We start from the raw sequence: 19,213 nt of genomic DNA, 5'->3' as shown, positions 1-19,213 counted from the left end.
GGTAGATGAAGAACTCATTTTTTCCTTGTTTCAAGATCATCCTCGGTGGACAATGCCGAGTCTTGTCACTAGCCACAAGGCATAAACAGTAACAAGCACTAAAAGGTGTTCCTTGGATTACTGAAAAATCCTGTTCCCCTAGTTTGAAGTAGTCAGGACTAGGAATCGGTGGTAGATCTTACATCCCGTAACGTACCACGAAAAGGTGATCTACCCACGTTACGAGGCCAGACATTAGAAACAATAGTTTTCAATCACAGACACAAACATGTTTTGTATTTCCGAACCGTTGAAAGATATTATCGCAAATAGCATTGTGATCGAATCAAATAAAAAAAATGGATTTTTTAAAACGTTATTTAATTTATTTTTGAAAATATAGAGGGGAGGAGACGATTCTAAACCTAAAACAAGCTCATCGACTGAAAGAGAATCACTGGACACGGATCCCAAATCACCCCAGTGTGCCAAAGGTGACATTGCAGCTGCTACATTTCTCGATGTTGCAGTACTGCGATGCTTGTTCATATCACACTGGCAGGAAGATGGGGTGTACTGGAGTTTACACTATCTGAATAACAGGTTAATAATATGATGGTTTTCATAAATAAAATACACCTTTGATTTCATTTTTCAAAGACTACGAGATATCAGCGAAGAAACATCGATACCTCCTTTGCAGCCAAGACGACGTTCAAACTCACTGCCGATCCCACAGATAGAAATTTCACTGTACCAAGGGCCAACCAGTAGCAACCGCGATAGCCCCAGCATGGGATCGATCAACAAAGATTACATAGAGGTACCAGAACCACCGATCAGTTCACTGCTGATCGAGTCACCCTATCATGACACAAAGCCGTCCAATGACGAACAAAGTACACCAACTGCCGAACGAAAAGGTAGCGAGAAAAAACGACGCGTAAAAATGGCCGACTTGAGAACACTTATTGAAACCCGCATTCTATCAAAATCCGACCGAGGTCTCGAAAAAATTGGACTAGATGTTGGCAATGGAAAACGACTGCAACATTTGGTAAGGGAAAGGGATGATCATCAATGCTTTTGAAAGACTATTACAATAAATCTTCGTACAGGATTCTCATCGTAGCTTGGATACAGGTGAAAGGCACCTATCCCGTTCATCGTCCATGATTTCCCGCTCTCCATCAACGAATCTCGTTAAAGGAAAAAGCATGCCAAGCCTTAGGTAAGCTTCATATCCGCATTAACTGTATTCCTGCTGTACATTAGAGTCAATTAATACTTACACGCCTTACGCGTTATTTTTTCACTATTGTATCTTTTTCAACTGTAAACTACACATTCTATCCATATCAATTCTCACGGTTTCAACTCAACTATATCTATAAAATATCTTTGATATGATACAAATCTACCAGCTGTCTTCTAGATAGCGGGTAAGTTTCTGCAGTTTCCCCTTACCTCAGTTCCCTTCTTGCACCATTTGTCATCAGCCCCCACCACGCTAATAAAAACTGTCCTTATCCTTTCAATTGAAAACAAATTGATGGATTTACCCTATAATTCGAACTATTCATAACACCCCAAATGAACTCCAATGTATGCCAAAACAATATCATTCCAATCCTTTCTGTACTACCCCATGCTAGCAATCAATTTCAATGATCCATATGTTGAAAGATTCCACAGGTATGTTGAACCACCCAAGGTTATAAGAAATCCACAGCCACCGACCAATCAACGTCCAGTGCAACCACCGTCACGGTATCCAATCATCACAGTCACTGAGCATACTCCAACTCCATCACCCGATTATCTCAAACGTCAGGTTAGTATAGCACTCATGGTAATCAAGCATTAAGCGTTACATTTGAAAAAAAATAATTCGATAAAAGTCCAACAGCTGAACGTTTGGTAAAATTTAGACCCTCAGTTTTAAACCTAACATACTCAAGAATATCATCGTAAAGCTTTCAGCCTTATTAAAATATCCTTGATGGAGTATGTATGGTTTAAAATCTATAAAACAAATAAATCACTTAACTTTACCGCACTGCTCACTGGTGAAAGTTCAGTAAATGTAACCAAATTTGGTAATATTTTCTAATGCTATGTTCAGACTGGGTTATAAGGCTTTTTTGATGACATTTTTCATGTCAATAATTTTTATACTGTATAGACTCGAAATCCGGACACTTAGTCCATAAATCCAGAAACTTCAAAATAATGATTTTCACTGCCTACCATGTTCAAAATTTTATCAAAGTTTTTAAGTATCGTTCTGAATCAACATACATATTTATGATGTAGCAAAGTAGACGTTAGACTCTGGTAATATGTTGTAACTCAGCAGTTTGAACAAGGCATTGAATCGATTGTTTGAACAATACCGGTATTAGATAAGTTTAATGACTGCACGTTAGTTTTATAACTTCTAACAAACACAGTAGAATAATATTTTTTTGTTTTTATTACAACATTTTGAAAACAACACAAGACACTTTGCACTTCCATCGTTGATTTCACGTAAACGACAAGTCATTCATATTTTAAAGATCAATAACGGCACCAGCCAAATCCTTGCAATCAGGTGGGAGTGACCTTTGTTGTTTTGAGGACCGTGTTTAACTCTGCGTCTCTACATAGGTTACAGGAGAGGAGATTTTGTTAGGAGGTTGGGTGCGTTGGATCAGGATTCACCTTGATTAGTAATATGATCATTGTTTTGATATAATGTATTATTTTCGAAATTGACTTGAACGTGAACCTATCAACTCAGTCATGTATTTGGTAAACCCACGGTCTTCTTCTCAGTAAGCAAAAACGGTTGGACTAGAGAACCGAGGTTCTTCCATTTCAACAAACCATTACCAACGACGATTGTTCATCCCCAGTGACATGATGACGTTAATCACATGGAATGTCCCGCATTAAGCATAAGTCGTATGTTACCTTGAAAACCATTTTTATTCGCAGTGTCGACCCACTTCTATCTCACTAGCGATTGTGCGACGACTGCCGCACAAAATCAAATTATCACAATGATGACAAAGAAAACCACGGAAGGTTCAATCATGATTTACAATCAGGATCGAGTTTTACGGCACATCTTTTAAGCGATCTTCTTCGCATTTCAAGCTTATGGGTATTCGCTTATTGCGTGCTCTCAAATTAGTGTTCTAGATGCACTTCCACAGTTATTAATTGAGAGCTTTCGATATCTGTACCATTTTTGCATTAGTATAATTGTGTGGCAAGCACACACAGCAAAAAATAAATTTAAATATTACATCCAATTTGTTTATTTGTGTGACTATAAAAATTACATGAGATTTTCGACACGATTGAAGTGCATCCACTTTGATGTGATATTAAAAATATTTTTTTGCTGTGCAATCATACTCTTATGTCCAGGGAAGTCGAGAAATTTTCCAGCCCGAAAAATTCCTAGGCCGAACCGGGAATCGAACCCAGCCAGCATGGTCTTGCATTGTAGCTGCGCCTTAACCGACTTAGCTAAGGGAGGCCCCGCAACATCATGTAGGCCTCAAATGTTCACATATGATTATGGGTGACACGTCATCATCATATGGAACTTCAATAACTTTGGAGTTTCTTATCTTATCGATTTGGTGTGATTAGATGAATTATTCACCAATATGAGATAAAGGAATTCTTTTTTGAATAATCCATCTGAACATACCAGCGATAAGATAAGAAACTTTGAAATTATTTCAGTTTAGAATCTGATTTCCATTGGTACAGCGACAGTGTGGACAGAAAAAGCTATGTTTTGCATTTAAATAAAACATAAATATTTTAACAGTTATAACTTTGTTTAGAGACATTCTAACACCGTACTTCATTTGGCAAAGTTGTTAGGACTGTATTTGTACATGGTTTGTTGCATGGGATGGAAATTCAAAAAAGTAGGTTTTCCCATACAAATTTCAAACGCAATGCGGAAAGCCGGGCTACAACCGATCGTCTCCAAATTTTGCACAATTGTTTGGGGCTCCAAATGAAACCAAAAAAGGGTTGCTTGATGAGGCCAAGTAAGTGATGTTCCATATAACGGTTACCCACTAAATTGTGCACGTTGGTATATGGACAGTAGACTGATGCAAAATTTGAAATTTTCGCTCCACTGTGCTCAACTGGTTTAAAATCAGGTCCTGATTAGCCTTCCAAAATTTAATCTCATTTGGTAAGAAACTGACTTGGCACAAACTATTCGAAGTTTGTATGGAAATTACTATGGGAAAACCAAACTTTTTGTTCATTGTACCCATTACCCATTTTCCATATTGCTTTTTCGAAAATTTCTATAACTATTCTTACGGGAAATTTTCTAAGCTACAACTTTGCCGAATATTGTTTTTCAGCAATGTCAAATTAAATTGTTATTAATTGTTTAAGAGATATTACACAAGATATGAACTTTTCCCATAGTTATTCCCATATAAACTTGAAATGGTTTGTGCCAAATCAGTTTCTTACTATAGAAGTTCAAATTTTGGGAGGCTAAGCAGGACCCAATTTGGAACCGTTTAAGCACTGTGAAGCGAAAATTTCAAATTTTGCATCAGCCTAATGGATAGCTCTTTGATGATTTTGTCCTACTACACATTTATTTCAGAACCCCTCATAAAATATGTTCCGCTTCTGGTTGAGAAAATGAAGCATGGGTAGAAGTTCCTCCTCCACGCCCATATACATTTACTCCTCATACACCTATGTACACGTCAAGACTCAGCTCTGCAGGAAATATCTCCTGGAAAGTTTTTTGGCTTTTATGTCCTAATTGATTCTCTATAACTTTTTCAAACACAATTTGAATAAAATCATCGGTGCTGTCGTGCTTCAAAGAAATGTTTAAAGCCACAATTTTACTAAAGGTTGTTTTAATAAAAAATGGCAAAAAGTGGAATTAAATTGATGACAATCTCAATACCTAATTTCGTTCAAACAATGATTCAGCCATTATTTATTTATACGAATGGTTTATGCCCCTTGGACTCCATTCCAAGCACTGGTTTTTTTTTTTGTTTTTTTTTTTTTTTTTTTGTAAAGAAAATTAACCGAGAACGCATCCAAATTATTCTCCAAGATGTAATGCATCATCTTTACCATGAAACAAATAAGCGTGCAACCATACTAAGCTTGGAATCCCGGGGGCTTAAACTTTTCGTCGTACTTTTTGATATTTGATATTCAACTGAAGTTCTACTCTCAGGGATCCATTGACTCTCAACTTGACGCATTGAGTATCGGAGGCAGCACAGGAGTATTCAAGAGTCAAATGTTGAGATCTCAGACGGATTCACATATAGGTAAACATATGTCAGATGTCTTCATGTAATGAAAGATGAACCGAAGAACAACATATTTCTCATCAGGTTACAATAGTGGAGCTGATGAAACCGAAGCACCAGGGTCGAGCTTCTACATTACCAAGGAAGGAGGAATCGATTACGAAATAGTCCTCCTAGCAGTGCAGTGTGTATTCAAGCGTGATTCAAACATTTGCACTTTAAGAGTGCTTGAAACAGGTTTGAATATATGTGAACTTTTGCTTGATCTGGGTGTATTGAAGCTAAGTGAACATGCCCACACGCTGGCAATGGGAATAGTGAAGCGAGCTCTTTTGCATCTAGGTTGTCCCCATGGTTGCAATGATGGTAAGTATGAAGCATTCCACTACCGACAATCGCATGAATAAGAAACATATTTCAACCTATAGGCAGCCGCGTGCCACCTGCTGAGGTGCTTCGAACCACTTGTCATTCTATTCTTTCGCGACTGTTACGCCAAGCCTCTAAACTGTCCAAAGCTTATCTCCGTAATATGATAAGATCGACACAACTGCACGAGCTCATCGAATTCTTCCATGCCTTCGTAGGGTTCTGTGTGGATCCTAGCTCATTGCTGTCACCACTCAGTAAGTATTTTTCTAGCCAATAGTATTTTTAACGAAACCGTCGGAGTCACAAACTGTTCAGGGTCCATATTGGTTCATCACCCGAGTTTTGCAACCATTCGTTTTCAAAAGAGTTGTGTTGTTATATGAAAACCGAATGTGAAAAAAATAATTTGTAATCCAGCTTCTGTCTTTCACCAAAATTAGTTGACTTGTCGAGGCTGAGTTCAGTTTTCTTTCGTTGTATACAGCAGCATGATTCGCTTGTAGAGGTCAACGTACACTCGTTCTATTCTAGGGTATGGAAAGCAACAAACACGTGAACTTCTTTGCTCGTATTTGTATTTCGTTGTTGATTATTTTTCTTCAAGTTGAACTCTAACCATGGAACGAAATTTTATTAGTATGATTATCCTTTTCCTTTTTCCCCCATTGCGTTCGTCAATGTGCTAATTTACCCCGTAAATCCAAAACCATTCCATTGAGGAAAATTTATCGTGCACGGTGAAAAGGAGAATGCTTTTTCTCTACTGATTGATGTGTAATTACATTATCGGTTTCCCTTAACTCATGTCCAATTGGAAAATCAGTCATTATGAAGGTTTGCAGTTGGGACTGTCCATAAACCATTGTGACAATTTTTGAATAAATTTACCCTGCCTTTAATATTTGTGGGGACTATTTTTACATCACTATATGTCATCGAAGAATTGTGTGGAGCCTTTTTCCTACTTTTATGCCCAAATTGTTCACGTGGTTGATGGATAGTCCTTTTATTTCAAATACAATATCCGGATTTGCATAATTCATAAATCATTAGTCAGACGACTGCGTCTTTCAAAATCGAATGTTGGAAGTGAACTGAAGCTAGATTAAATAAGAAAATGCCACGCACACACACTGGCTCAATTAGGCTGCAATATTTCGGTACTTGTGTTCATCGATGTTCATTAATCGTAGATAGTAAGCATTAAACTGTTTGTCTGTGTAAGCGAATCTATCTTTTCAATTAGTAGCAACTCTTTTCCTCTACATCAAAATATGACCAAAATAATTGTATTGAAACGTAAATTGTATTGATTTGGACCATTAAGGAGCATGTATTAACAATCTGAATAGCATTTCAGGATCGAAATGACTTTCATTACACCTCATTTTCTTAATTTAAATAAAATCATAAATGCTGCAATTAAGAAACAATTATCCTTTACGATACCACTGCCTACGGAACACGCAAGGCGGATGTCACAACATTTGTCAAAAACCATAGATTTACAAACATCAGTCCGTATGTGATCGATTGAAACCTTGATTTAGCCTTGATTAGGGTGGTACCGTAAACTTATTTGCTCTTAGTCTAAAATCGAAGTGCCCATTTTCCATTGAAAAGAAATTGTTTAAACTATATGTTAAAATTAATTATTTCCTTTTATTGAGTAAATCAGCTATCATATTTATAAATAAATTTCAGTTGCCACTCTATGTACCATCATGTAATTGTGATTTCTAGAAGAAGTAAAATAAAGAATATAATATCATTGTTGCGAACAATTAAAAATTAAACCAAATAAACTTAATAAGGCTGTCCACGTTGCCAAGTATCCAGTTGTAAAGGGTGTCCCGATAGAAATGGGTTTCTGAAAATTATTCACCAAAATCCAAAAATTCAATATTTTTGAAACATTTTGGAAGTGAAGAAAATCATAATTGGTAAATTTTGTATACCCTCAAATATTTCCTACGCGCGATATTCTTACCGTGTAAAAAACGTGTAAAAAGACCACGTATTTGAAAAACCGTCATAAACAACCGTGTTATTTAAAAAATCATCGCAAAAAACAATCATGATTTTTCCAAAATCTTCGTAAACGAAAATATGACATTTATTGCCCGCCATCTGCAAGGTATTGACTTCCTGATCAACTTTACCGAGGACAGTAACCTTCTAAATGGCTCACCAAATATGTCCGCTCAACTTAGCCGTAGTGCTGAAATTTGTTTTTTTTTTTGACTAAACCCTTTCCACAGAAAATAATTGTTCGGCTCCTGACCGCGTTATTTCAAAAATCTTCGTAAAAAAAAACTACGTTGTTTCGAAACTCATCGTAAGAAAACCGTGCAAAACAAAAACGTTTAAAAAAAAACTTCGGTGTAATTTATTTCATTGTACCTCGATTTTACCTAAAATCCATGTCCAAGGAATCAAAAATGTCTTTGTAATGACAAACTGACAAACGATATACGAGCCAAATAACTAACCAGGTGATCAGTAACGACAAGCAACAATGATAACATTGATTGAAAGATTGTTTGCAACAAATGCGTTTGATGACATAACTTGATCGGAACGGTGGAATGACATAATCACAATTTCCTCACTGAGTTACATGTATCAAACATGTATTGCAATATGAACACTTTTAAACAATTTTATCTTTTTCCTTCCACCATTGCTCCGATCAAGCTATGTCGCAGAGAGAGTTTGTCATGGAAATCGTCGCAAGCGTTTTGTCTATATTGTGTCATGCTCTCAGTGTTTTGATACCCAAGAGCGAAAGATGGACAGAGAAAACAAAACGCAATTCGGCAACAGGGTTTTATATGCCAAATATCTTGCAATCCTTGCCATGAGGTAGAGTTTAACATGAATTTTCGTTTCAAATCGATGTGCGTGTATAGTAAAAATGGACCATTTCATTCGAACAGTTTATAATGACGGTTCCTACCACTATAACTTCATCATGGAAAATTACTTTGTTTTTTTTTTCTAGAACCTCGATAAAATAAGATCTTATTTATGTTCTCCCTAACAATTAAGAAAATTATTGTACCATTTTCTCAAAAATTTCTTTTACCAATCTTACAATTTTATGCCAATTTTGCAACGCTTGTCCCCAGCCCAAATGAAAATTCAACAAATGTATAATATTAAATTTCAAAATTAATATCTGTATTTGGTATATCTAACTAGATACTCAAAATACACTTATTTCCACCATACCCTAGCAGGAGAAAATAACTAATTTTGATCTGATACCAAAATTTGATATTGATCAGCATGACATAAGAGGTTAAATACTAAAGAATAATACCAAAAAATTGCATGCAAAATACTTTGTAAATAACAAAAAAAAATATATTTGGACACCAAATAAATACCTTTGTGGTATTGTTTGGTATTCCATTATCATTATTTTGTATTGGAATGGTACTGTGGGAACATTTTTTTGGTATTTTACCTCTTATGTCAGGCTCATCCATACCAATGAAAGGTATCAAGATATTCGTTCATGCTCGAGTAAACAACATCAATCTCCGTAAAGTACCAATTTTACCCCATTAATTGAATTGATCTATTCGATTACAATGCTCCCTTATTTGATCTAGTCTGAATTAAAAGTCCTTTGAATATTTTTAGCAAGAATGTTCATTTGGCTCTGATTTTGACAGTTCATTTGCTCATTATTCCATCCGCTAATCTCTTCCCTTGAGTGTGTCTAAATCTTAACTAGTGTTTGACAATTCCTTGGTAGTTTTCGAAGAACCTGCTTTGTAATGGCGAAATATGTTTTCGATTGATTTCAATTTTGGAGTGTTTGAATTCAATCCTTCGTCGTTCAACGTTCAGTACAAAATACATATAGTTCTTCTCATAACACTCCAGTACGACTTCTACGTAGTGACAGAACGCGAGATCCGGCAAAAACAGAGAAGGACCACCAGCGGTGGAATATTAGAAACGGCAAAAGTTGATCCTAAAGATACTCGTCCATATACCTGGGTTCCCGTTGTCACACAAAATTGTCAATAAATTCACCTACCAAAGATTTTCTAAACTAGCATCGAGTGTTGCTTCCAGATAGTTAAATTTACCGCGAGTAAAGACATAATGATGTCCCAAAAAGGCCTGAACATACTCATTATACCTTAAATACTTCTTTTCGAAATTAATTATGAAACTATCAGATATTATAATAATAATTTTTATATGTAAGATGCAGGAAGGTAAAGTTTGTGTATGATACATAAAACCAGAAAATTTTGCCTTCAGAGGGTCAATATTTATGTTAGCTAAGATCTCGGTAAAATTCCCATTTGTTAGCTGAATCTCGGCAAGTTGTTCACTGAGATCCAGCAAAATAAAATACCGAGCTGCTCGGTGGTGCCCATCTCGGCAAAAAAATCTAAGTGTGTAGGTCACTCAGCGCATGAGTAACCTATACTTTTATAAATTTATCCATACGAATGTGTAAAAAGCAACTCACTCTCTGAGTATGTTCGTTTCCAGTGTAGGTCACACATAGCCTGAGTAAATTTTTTAGAAGTATATTAATAGACCTCTCTTGATATTCTACATATTCGAAAAGCATTTCCTGGAAAATCGAGGATAATTTTCCTCAGCCTATGAGTGGCCTTGATTTTTGTGTAGTTGAGTGAGCGGTACTCAAATATGAGTTAGATTCAACGGTCGTATATAATTCAAAGGTTGACGTCTGAGACAAAGTTGTAGGCGGCTAGCCTTTTCAGAAAAAAAAATAAACAATTAAAAAATAATCGACTGTGGTCAAAATTTTTTAAAAAACTGTTATAAACTATATAAAGAGATAGAGAAGGATTAGTAATTTCCATTTAATTCTACTACCTTATTTGCTTATCCTTGACAAAAACACGTATTTCGTCTACAATGTGCAGACTTCTTCAGTGTCTTGTACTAATACTCGACACAAAGTTATACAGGTATTCCACTAAGACGTCCACATTCATCAGGATTCATTGTTAAAAACTTCAATAGCAAACAAAAATATTTAACTACATGTTTATGCTCTACGATTTATGTCGTTTTAACAGTTTTCATAGTGTGCAATATCAGAAAAATTTGCATTTTTGATAAGCTTTCAAATAAACATAGATTTGAAAATCTTAGAAATACAATTTTATTGCTATTGAAGTTTTTACCATTTTGTCATGTTTTGTCCAAAGTTGGTGATATTTTTACAGAGTGTATTTTTTTTCCTGAAAAGGCAATCCAGTTGTCTACAACTTTGTATCAGACTTCATTTTGATTAGATGCGCCGTTTTAGTCCTATTGAAATATATAATACGCCATTTTAAAAAAATATGCGCGGTTCAAAATTACCGAGCTCTAGCACTAATTTGCAAAGTTTTATGGAATTCTGAGAAGTAGAATCTGAAATTAGACGTGGACTAGCCCTGGTGTCAAAAGGGGAAAAGTCCCGCCTTTCGAATGGTGAAGGATTGAGAAATGCAATTTTTGTTTTGTTTTAACGTTATTCTAACAAAGACACCGTGAGCCATGCGTCAATCCTATGCTGATAGAATGCTAATGGGACGCTCATTCTGGTCCAACGCGAATTGGCTTCTCAAAAATATATCTCTCCTACACACGTATAATCAAATGCTTATAGCTACTACAAATCAATGTGATACTCCCCTTCTACAACTTCCTCCACCAACACTGTTATTGCTTGTAAAGTAGTTGCTTGCACGTATATGTGTTTCATCTATCACATTCAGACCATAAGAGACCATCTGCCATAAAAACGCTGACTCCTGACTTTGGCGGTATATCAGGCGGACAGGGTGGATACGCCACCAATTTTGGAAGTGGCCTCAGCGGAGGTGCCGAAAGTCAAGTGATTGCTGCCGTGTTCAAAACACTCGTCAGCCGCTTCGTTGATGCCCTGAAGGATCTAAAAGGACAGGAAAATATTGCTCTGTACTGCGACGTTCGCCAGTTGGTGACGTACGTAAAAGGAGCTCACGGAGGACCTTTCAGGCGCGTAGCTCTCAGTGGAATATTAGCAGTTACACCAAGACCGCACAAACAGGCCCCCAATATGCAGACTACGCGGGTTATAAGGTGAATACAGTTGATCAGTTGAGAGAAACCTGAGTGCCATTTGGATTATTTTTAGACACATTCCCGCCAACGACGTCCAAACCTATCAGCAGGACGAGAAAACTCAACGCAAGGCACTATTCAAGAAAAAAAGCACATCCTCAACGTGTGCAGTAAGTAAAACGGTTGTTGTTTCGGTGTTGGATGTTAAATAAATAATTCGCATAAATACGCAGTTCGTTCCACTATTGTTGCAGAGCTTACTGGAAACGGAGGGCCTAGAAGAGCACTGCCGTGCAAGTCAAAGCCCTCTGAGTAATTTTCGCCGCAAAGGGATGCCATCCAGACCCACGTTAACTCCACGACACAGTGAAAGAGCACTTCTTTCCGATTCAACATCCAGTTCAGAACGAAATTCGGTAGGACGAATTAGCGGTATCGTTCGGTGGTTTCGTGGGTCAAAAGACCGTGAATCCATCGATTTAGAATCCGGCGCAATGGGGGGCAGTGCTGAGATAACGACTTCATTCATGAGGAAGGGATCACTCACCTTTCAAGCGAGGACTCGCGCAACCGAAGGAATTGGAAAATCCATTCAGAGAGCCCGGAGGCGTGTGGAACGTAGACTCGGAAGGTTCGGTCTTGGTAAGGGGAAGAAGAAGATGGGAGGAACTGAAGACGTTTCAGGAGGCTGTAAGTGTTTTCGGTCAATTTTGTTGCATACTGATATTTAACAACTTGCTTTTTCCCATAGATTTTAGCCATCGACCATCAGTTGACATGGCCGAAGGGCCTCGGGAATCTGAGGTCGTAGTTTTGAAAGAAAGACGTCTGATACCCATAAATGCAGTTCGTGAAGGAATGGCAAGGTTTTCATTTTTATTAGAGACATGTGCTCCCGGGTCAATTCCCGACCCTCCACTGATTGCCGCCCTCCTAGATTTGCCTCAGGCTCCGATCGTTGCACGTGCTGCATTATTGATGGAATGTGCTCATTTTGTACATTTGTGTAACCGGGGCCAGTGGCCTAGCTGGATGAAACAAAATATCCCTTCGTTTAGACCATCTGGGCCAGCTCTTGGCAACAGAGCATCACTAGCAGCTGGTGCTCGACGCATCCATATTCTGCAGAGAGCTGCTGGGAAAATGTTTCATCAGGTAAGATTTGCTAGTACATAAGCGCTTTCCACACCAAACAGAATTATATTTTCTCAATTATCAACTTACAAATAATGCAAACGGAGTGCAGACATATCAGAACCATATTTTTTTTTAATGATTTTGTCCTGTGTTTTGTTATTATTTATTGACACATATTTCTAGCGTTCAGAATCATAAGAGCCTAATTGCGTTGATCAATTCTCTTCATCGATTTTCTCTTTTGTTAATAACTCGACTGGATTAACATTTATCGGAAAATTGTTTCACTAAACTATGCCAATACGAAAATAAAATCTATGAAAAGAATCGATCATCGCAGTTAAGCCCTTACGATGCTGAACGCTAGAGTTGTAATATCAAGTTGAATTGGACATTGTAAACCAAATAATAATTCAACATTACTAATGATAACCAAAACCATTTTAGTGGGGAGAAGCATTAGGATTTCGCTTGGATGATATGCTGAACAACGAAAAGAAAACCTATGATCAGGTTAATGCCAGCCTAGCAGATCCGGAAAAGCAAAAGCAATTATTGCAACAAGACGAAGAAGAAGATTTCCTGGATGAATGTAAATAATTTTCTATGGCTATTAAAAACCAGCGTAAGCCTAATATCATTCAATCTTTCAGTGAGTGTAAACCCTCACGGAAATGATTGTCCACCAGCGTTGAAGCTAGTGGCATGCATTTTGCTCCTGGAAATCACTGGATTTCTCCGAGAAACATACCAGACTTTGCCAAAAACTTCCAGACTTTCCACTAAGGAGAAGCAAGTTCCATGGGATAAAGTTTGTCGGTAAGATGATCCCATTGGACATAAATAACGAGTGAAATTAACTACTTCATCCTGCAGTGAAACCAATCGTCGGTGGTCAATGGCTTTGAGCTCGATGGGACATTCTCAAACTTCTGCCCAGAGTCTACAGTCGATCGCAGGGCAAACAGAACGTAAAATATCATTCGTCCTTCAAGAACCAGACAACGAATCCGAAGGAAGCAGCAATACTACTCTGACTATACAAGGCGAGGAAGTAGTGCAGCGTAAGTTATTCTATGGCTTGAGAAAGGAGTCAGATAATGAATGTATCATACCCGCACCGAACTGTGTGTTTGTTAGAAAAAAAAACTGTTCTCGCATGATCGGATTACCTTGAATTTCCTAGATTAAACCATGTAACTTTGTATATTATATGTTTCCCCCCTTTCCAAGAAGCCCAAAAGCGTTCCATTACCACTACGAGAAACTTCCTCTTGAGACGTGGAACATCCACAACACCTGCCGGTGGTTCCTTTAAACGAAGATCATTAAAGTTGCGGCGTGCACCAAAGGATCTAAAGGATAATGACGATTGTAATGCTCGTTAGAAGTGGCCTTTTCCAGCAACAAAAGAATAACTATGCACTTTTCCCTTCTTAGACCCTGTGAAACGTACCGATTCGATACAATCGCGAAGAAAAGTGTCCTCACTGTCCGACCGTAGCGATAACTCCGAACCGGGCCAAATTAGTGGAGGCGAAGAATCACCTGGAATACTAAGGTACGCTCAAGCAAAGGACTGTTCTTTCCAACGAATCTAATTATCCGTTTTCTTTATAGTGATGACCAACCACCGGAATCGCCATGTGATTCAAACGACTCAGATGAAACAGCCAAGAATCTACCTTGGTTACGGTCGGTGATAGCATTTTTAAACTCATTCAATTATTATTGCGACCATCAGAACTTCTGTCATCCCTACTGCTATCGAAGACATATGCGAGCAGCCACTAGGTTGGTAAAGGCTGTTCGAAAGGTTAGTAAACCAGTAACTGCATTTCATGAAAGACTTCTGACATAACACAACTACCTTCCCTGATACATATTTTATATCTTTCATTCAAATGGGCCAACAAAAACTTGTTCTCTCGTGACCATCTTGATAGATGATTGAACGTAACTTTCACATATATTGTACTCATCTTATCTGTTGTTTTATTTATTTTATTGAACCGGTCAAGCATGGGAAACTTTTTTTTTTCTTTCCTTTATTTAAAGTCGGTCTCTGTTCCGCAATCTAGTGCCAATCACCTACGAACATCGATTGCCATCCGCTGACGGCAATCGAATGTGCAGGAGGCAGCTTCCACACCTGCGTAGGATATCAATTCATTCAACACACATGGTCCGTGACCAACAGGAGGAAAATATACGTAGCAGCTTTTTTTATGAATCATTGCATACCTTTAGGCGTTATCCCCTAGACAATAATCTAGCACCAGTCTAAATATGATTCAATTATTGAACATTAGTGTTTTTCCTTTTAATTTGACGTGGTTTATGAATGTATTGCAAAAGATCGTTGGATTTTCCTGTAAAGATTACTTAAGTTAATTGAAACATAAGTTTGTAATTTACAGTTGCAGAAAGATTATTAGCTGAAAAATTAATAAATCGCATGAAATCATTTATGTAAAATGCCACCAATATTTAAAGCAATTGAAATTGTAAACACAAAAATAATAAAAAATCAAATAATATTTTATATCATTTATCAATTGAAGTGGGTCTCAGAAATTTGTTTGTTTATTTGTTTGTGTGCAAATTATCTGTGGCATTATTCGAATACAAGGAATCTTAATATTCATATATATTTATAACTCAAGAATCAATGCTAAAACAATATTGAAATCGCAAAAACGTAGATCACTCATAGATTGAGTAAAATTTTCCTCACTTTTTTTTTAAATCTGCTCTAGTATGAGGAAAATCGACAGAAATTTTACTCGGTCCAGGAGTTTTCTGCGTAATTGGTTAAAGGTCAGCCGTGAACGGTACCACCCACCCTTCACTCACTCTATGTGTAACCTACAGGCATGGACAATCATTTACATTCATTTCATGCATTCATTTACATTCATTTGCCTCTAACTTTTTTCATCAACAGCATACCGCAAAATAATGCGAAGAGCTTTTGTAGGTTTTGTTATTAACTACAACTTTTGCCTGTAACTCAAATCTGTATCTCTTATGCATCACGACCAAGAGCGGGCAGAACTTGTTACTGTTTTTCAGTGAATGTAAAATACATTCACTGAAAAACAGTAGTGGCTTCTGTTCGCTCTGGTTCGTCATGCATAAGAGTTACGGATTTGAGTTGTGAATAAAAGTTGTAGTTAATAACAAAACCTACAAAAACTCCATATATTATTTTGTGGAGTTCTGATGTTGAAAAAAGTTAGGGACAAATGAATGTAAATGAATGCACGAAATGAATGCAAATAATTTTCCATGCCTGGTAACCTACACTGAAAACGAAACTTCTCAGAGAGTGAGTTACTTTTACTCATTCGTATGGAGAATTTGCTAAAAGAGTAGGGCACTCAGCGCATGAGTAACCTACGATTTTAGAAATTTCTGAAATGAGTAAAAGAGAGGCTCACACTCTCTGAGTAAGATTCTTTTTTTCTTTTGTTATAGCACTTTAACACTCTTGGGTCATTCGTGACTTGTCCGGGGGTGAGATTTGAACTCATGACTTTGACGTGAGAGGTATGGATGTTAACCACTACGCGGGGGTCGTAGATTCGTTTTCAATGTATGTTTTTGTGAAATTGTAGTGAACGGAACTCAAATATGAGTCGGATTCAATCAAGGCAATTGAATCTGGCTCATATTTGTGTACCGTTCACTCAAATTCGCAAAAATGTAGGTCATTAATATGCCAAACTATGAACCTGAGCATTATTTGTATAATAATTTATGAGCACATCCATGGACACACTTGTATAGTTGTTGTATAGGGCCCATGCATTAATTATGTCACGCTAAATCGAGCAAACAATTACCCCCTCCCCCTATCGTGACGTTTTTCCTATACCTTATGCATTGCTTGTCACAAAATCTTAGACCCCTCCCCCTCCCCCCTTAGAGCGTGACATAATATATGCATCAACGCATAGTTGTTGTTTAGTTGTTGTATAGTGCTCATAATTATTATACAAATAATGTTCATGCTCATATACAAAAGTGGAGTATGAAAGAAACCCAGCAAAATGGTCTTGAACAGACAGTATAAGAGATGAACTAGCCTATGGCTAAAAATCTCTTAAATAAAGAAAAAAAACTTGAACAGACAAGTCGACCCGATGTCAATTTAGGTTATACTCAATTGAATGATATCAAGCGTTTCTCAAATGAGAATGATCCATGCCTTCGTCAAATGACTAAGCAACTGATATCACCCAGTCGAAGGAAGTCCCCTTTGATAGCGGATAGCTGCTTTTCTCATTTTCATCAAAAATGTTCAATTGAGTTTGAGAATTTACAGTACTGAGAATGAGTAAACTTTTGCTCAAATATGATTAAATGTAACTAATATATTAGTAAACTTTTACTCTAATATGAGTAAATGTCACTCATATTAGAGTGAATGACACTCATATATGAGTAAATGTCACTAAAATATGAGTGATATTTATCCATATTTGAATAAACATTTACTCATTCTAGGAGTGACCTATGCTTTTGGGAAATTAAAAAAACGGAACTCAAATATGATTCTGTTTCTCATTCACTCATTCTAGGAGTTACCTATGCTTTTGCGAAATTGAAAAAACCTAACTCTAATATAAGTTAGTTTCGTTTGCCGTGATAAATGTTTACTTTTATACAACATTCAATTACTCGTGGCTTGCATGCAACTTCCGTACTGCTGCCTGTTGCGTAACGCAAGTAACTATATTCTCCGCGTTTTTCCAGCGATGCCAGGTGTGCTGATGTGTCTGTAAAATTGTTTTTTTCTTATTATTTTGTTTGCAGTTAATGACTTGCAGATATTTTTCGCAGATTTTCCGAACATAACGAAATGAACGGGATTATATCTTTTCTACTGAATAATATGAACCCTTCCTAACTTTCCTCTCCAAGCTCTGCACTTTGATGTAGACGTCAGTTCAATTATGCTTCATTGGTGGGCGCCATACTAAAATCCCACTCCCCGCTCAACACTTTCTGTTATTCATATGCGAATTTTTATGGACAACCCAATTACAGACATTAAATTATTTCCATTATTTCGGAAAAAATTACACACATTTGGAGCTTTCACCGCTGATTTTTGAAAAAGTGACCTGGCATCCCTGCGATTTGCTGAATAATTATTATTCTTTCGCATGCGGACGTCATCAATATTAGTACATAGATAATATTCCTACATACTATTAAAACTGTTTCATGATTATGAATAACGATTTTTTGTGAAATTTTATTACCTGGGATACGAGAAATGCTCCATTTCAGGATGTTCCGTATAGATATTAGATTTACATTCAATCGACTGGCCCACCTCTCATTCGGCTGCCATGTAACAGCTGTTCATAAATCCGACGCATGCGCAGAGGTAGCTAGATTTAAATACGCCTCTGAACCTCACATGCACAACAGCCTCTTTAGCTCAGTGGTAGAGCGCTGGTCTCGTAAACCAGCGGTCGTGAGTTCAATCCTCACAGGAGGCAGGTGGAACTTTTTTTGTGTGATTGATAGTAATACAGTGATGAGAGGATCACAATAAATAATCTTCTCATGGATTGTTTGCATTATACTGGCATTTCTTTTTACTATATTTCTTGTTACCAAAGGACCGGTTATAAGAATACTCACCACTTATGATGCCCTCAATCGATGCCCGGAATCAAGGAATCAAACAAAATTAAAAACCGGCAAAAGAAGGGCTCTTCACTGTCTTTATATTCTTGTATCTGTTCATATTTTTGGGGAAAGTACCACGGTTTAATTTTATACCTACATTTGAAGAACTCAAAAAAAAATTAGAGATGTAATATTACATGGGTTGATTACATAATCAATGATCATCGAAATAGTTTTAGATATGTGTACTGAACTATTAAGGAAGAGATTAATATTTTTAATAATGATTTACTTTCAAATATTTCCATTACTTTCTAAGAAAACTTCGTTCATGTTATTAGCAATGGAAACTAGGTATACATGTTACTCACCCAGAACCGAGACATCCCAGAACCTGTGAGAGATTCATCTTGAAGTTAGATTAACTCTGAAATACGGAATCAGATTAATATTTCACAGTCACTTGTTCTTCAAGCAATCCAACAGTTTTATGATACATATTTTTTATTTTTCAAAAAATCTGCCATAAGTTTCTAGATTTTACATTCAATACTGTTACTTATCTGGAAATTCTGAAGTGATTGACTCGTATTTTCAGGGTTCAGAATTCGCTTGACCAGCAATCCTATTATTAAAAATCCAATAAAACAAATAATTCT

General features: G+C 36.9%; 1 protein-coding gene and 1 non-coding gene across 4 annotated transcripts in view; both read left to right on the top strand.

Annotated features, from left to right (window-relative positions):
- The window catches only part of unc80 (unc80, NALCN channel complex subunit), a 57,269-nt gene that overhangs the window by 24,497 nt on the left and 13,559 nt on the right, over window positions 1–19,213 (top strand). Inside the window, exons 9-26 of one of the 3 annotated variants that reach the window (XM_065225823.1) lie at window positions 383–582; window positions 640–1,036; window positions 1,098–1,210; window positions 1,404–1,421; window positions 1,666–1,813; window positions 5,222–5,318; window positions 5,385–5,666; window positions 5,729–5,926; window positions 11,441–11,786; window positions 11,842–11,938; window positions 12,002–12,458; window positions 12,520–12,923; window positions 13,353–13,497; window positions 13,559–13,724; window positions 13,782–13,969; window positions 14,139–14,279; window positions 14,346–14,466; window positions 14,526–14,721. In XM_065225823.1, the coding sequence (XP_065081895.1) occupies window positions 383–582; window positions 640–1,036; window positions 1,098–1,210; window positions 1,404–1,421; window positions 1,666–1,813; window positions 5,222–5,318; window positions 5,385–5,666; window positions 5,729–5,926; window positions 11,441–11,786; window positions 11,842–11,938; window positions 12,002–12,458; window positions 12,520–12,923; window positions 13,353–13,497; window positions 13,559–13,724; window positions 13,782–13,969; window positions 14,139–14,279; window positions 14,346–14,466; window positions 14,526–14,721 (3,714 nt within the window). The remainder of the gene's footprint in view (window positions 1–382; window positions 583–639; window positions 1,037–1,097; window positions 1,211–1,403; window positions 1,422–1,665; window positions 1,814–5,221; window positions 5,319–5,384; window positions 5,667–5,728; window positions 5,927–11,440; window positions 11,787–11,841; window positions 11,939–12,001; window positions 12,459–12,519; window positions 12,924–13,352; window positions 13,498–13,558; window positions 13,725–13,781; window positions 13,970–14,138; window positions 14,280–14,345; window positions 14,467–14,525; window positions 14,722–19,213) is intronic. The other 2 variants (XM_065225825.1, XM_065225824.1) reach the window with 2 other exon arrangements.
- On the top strand, window positions 18,350–18,421 carry TRNAT-CGU (transfer RNA threonine (anticodon CGU)). Its single transcript has one exon. It is a non-coding gene; the product is annotated as a tRNA-Thr (tRNA).

This window comes from Ochlerotatus camptorhynchus, unplaced genomic scaffold (assembly GCF_037179485.1).
Source record: "Ochlerotatus camptorhynchus isolate MF236.1 unplaced genomic scaffold, CSIRO-AGI_Acam_v1.1 ptg000238l, whole genome shotgun sequence".
NCBI classification, from domain to species: Eukaryota; Metazoa; Arthropoda; class Insecta; order Diptera; family Culicidae; genus Ochlerotatus; species Ochlerotatus camptorhynchus.
Note: the sequence above shows the minus strand (reverse complement) of the source record. Positions and strands in the feature narration are given on the sequence as shown.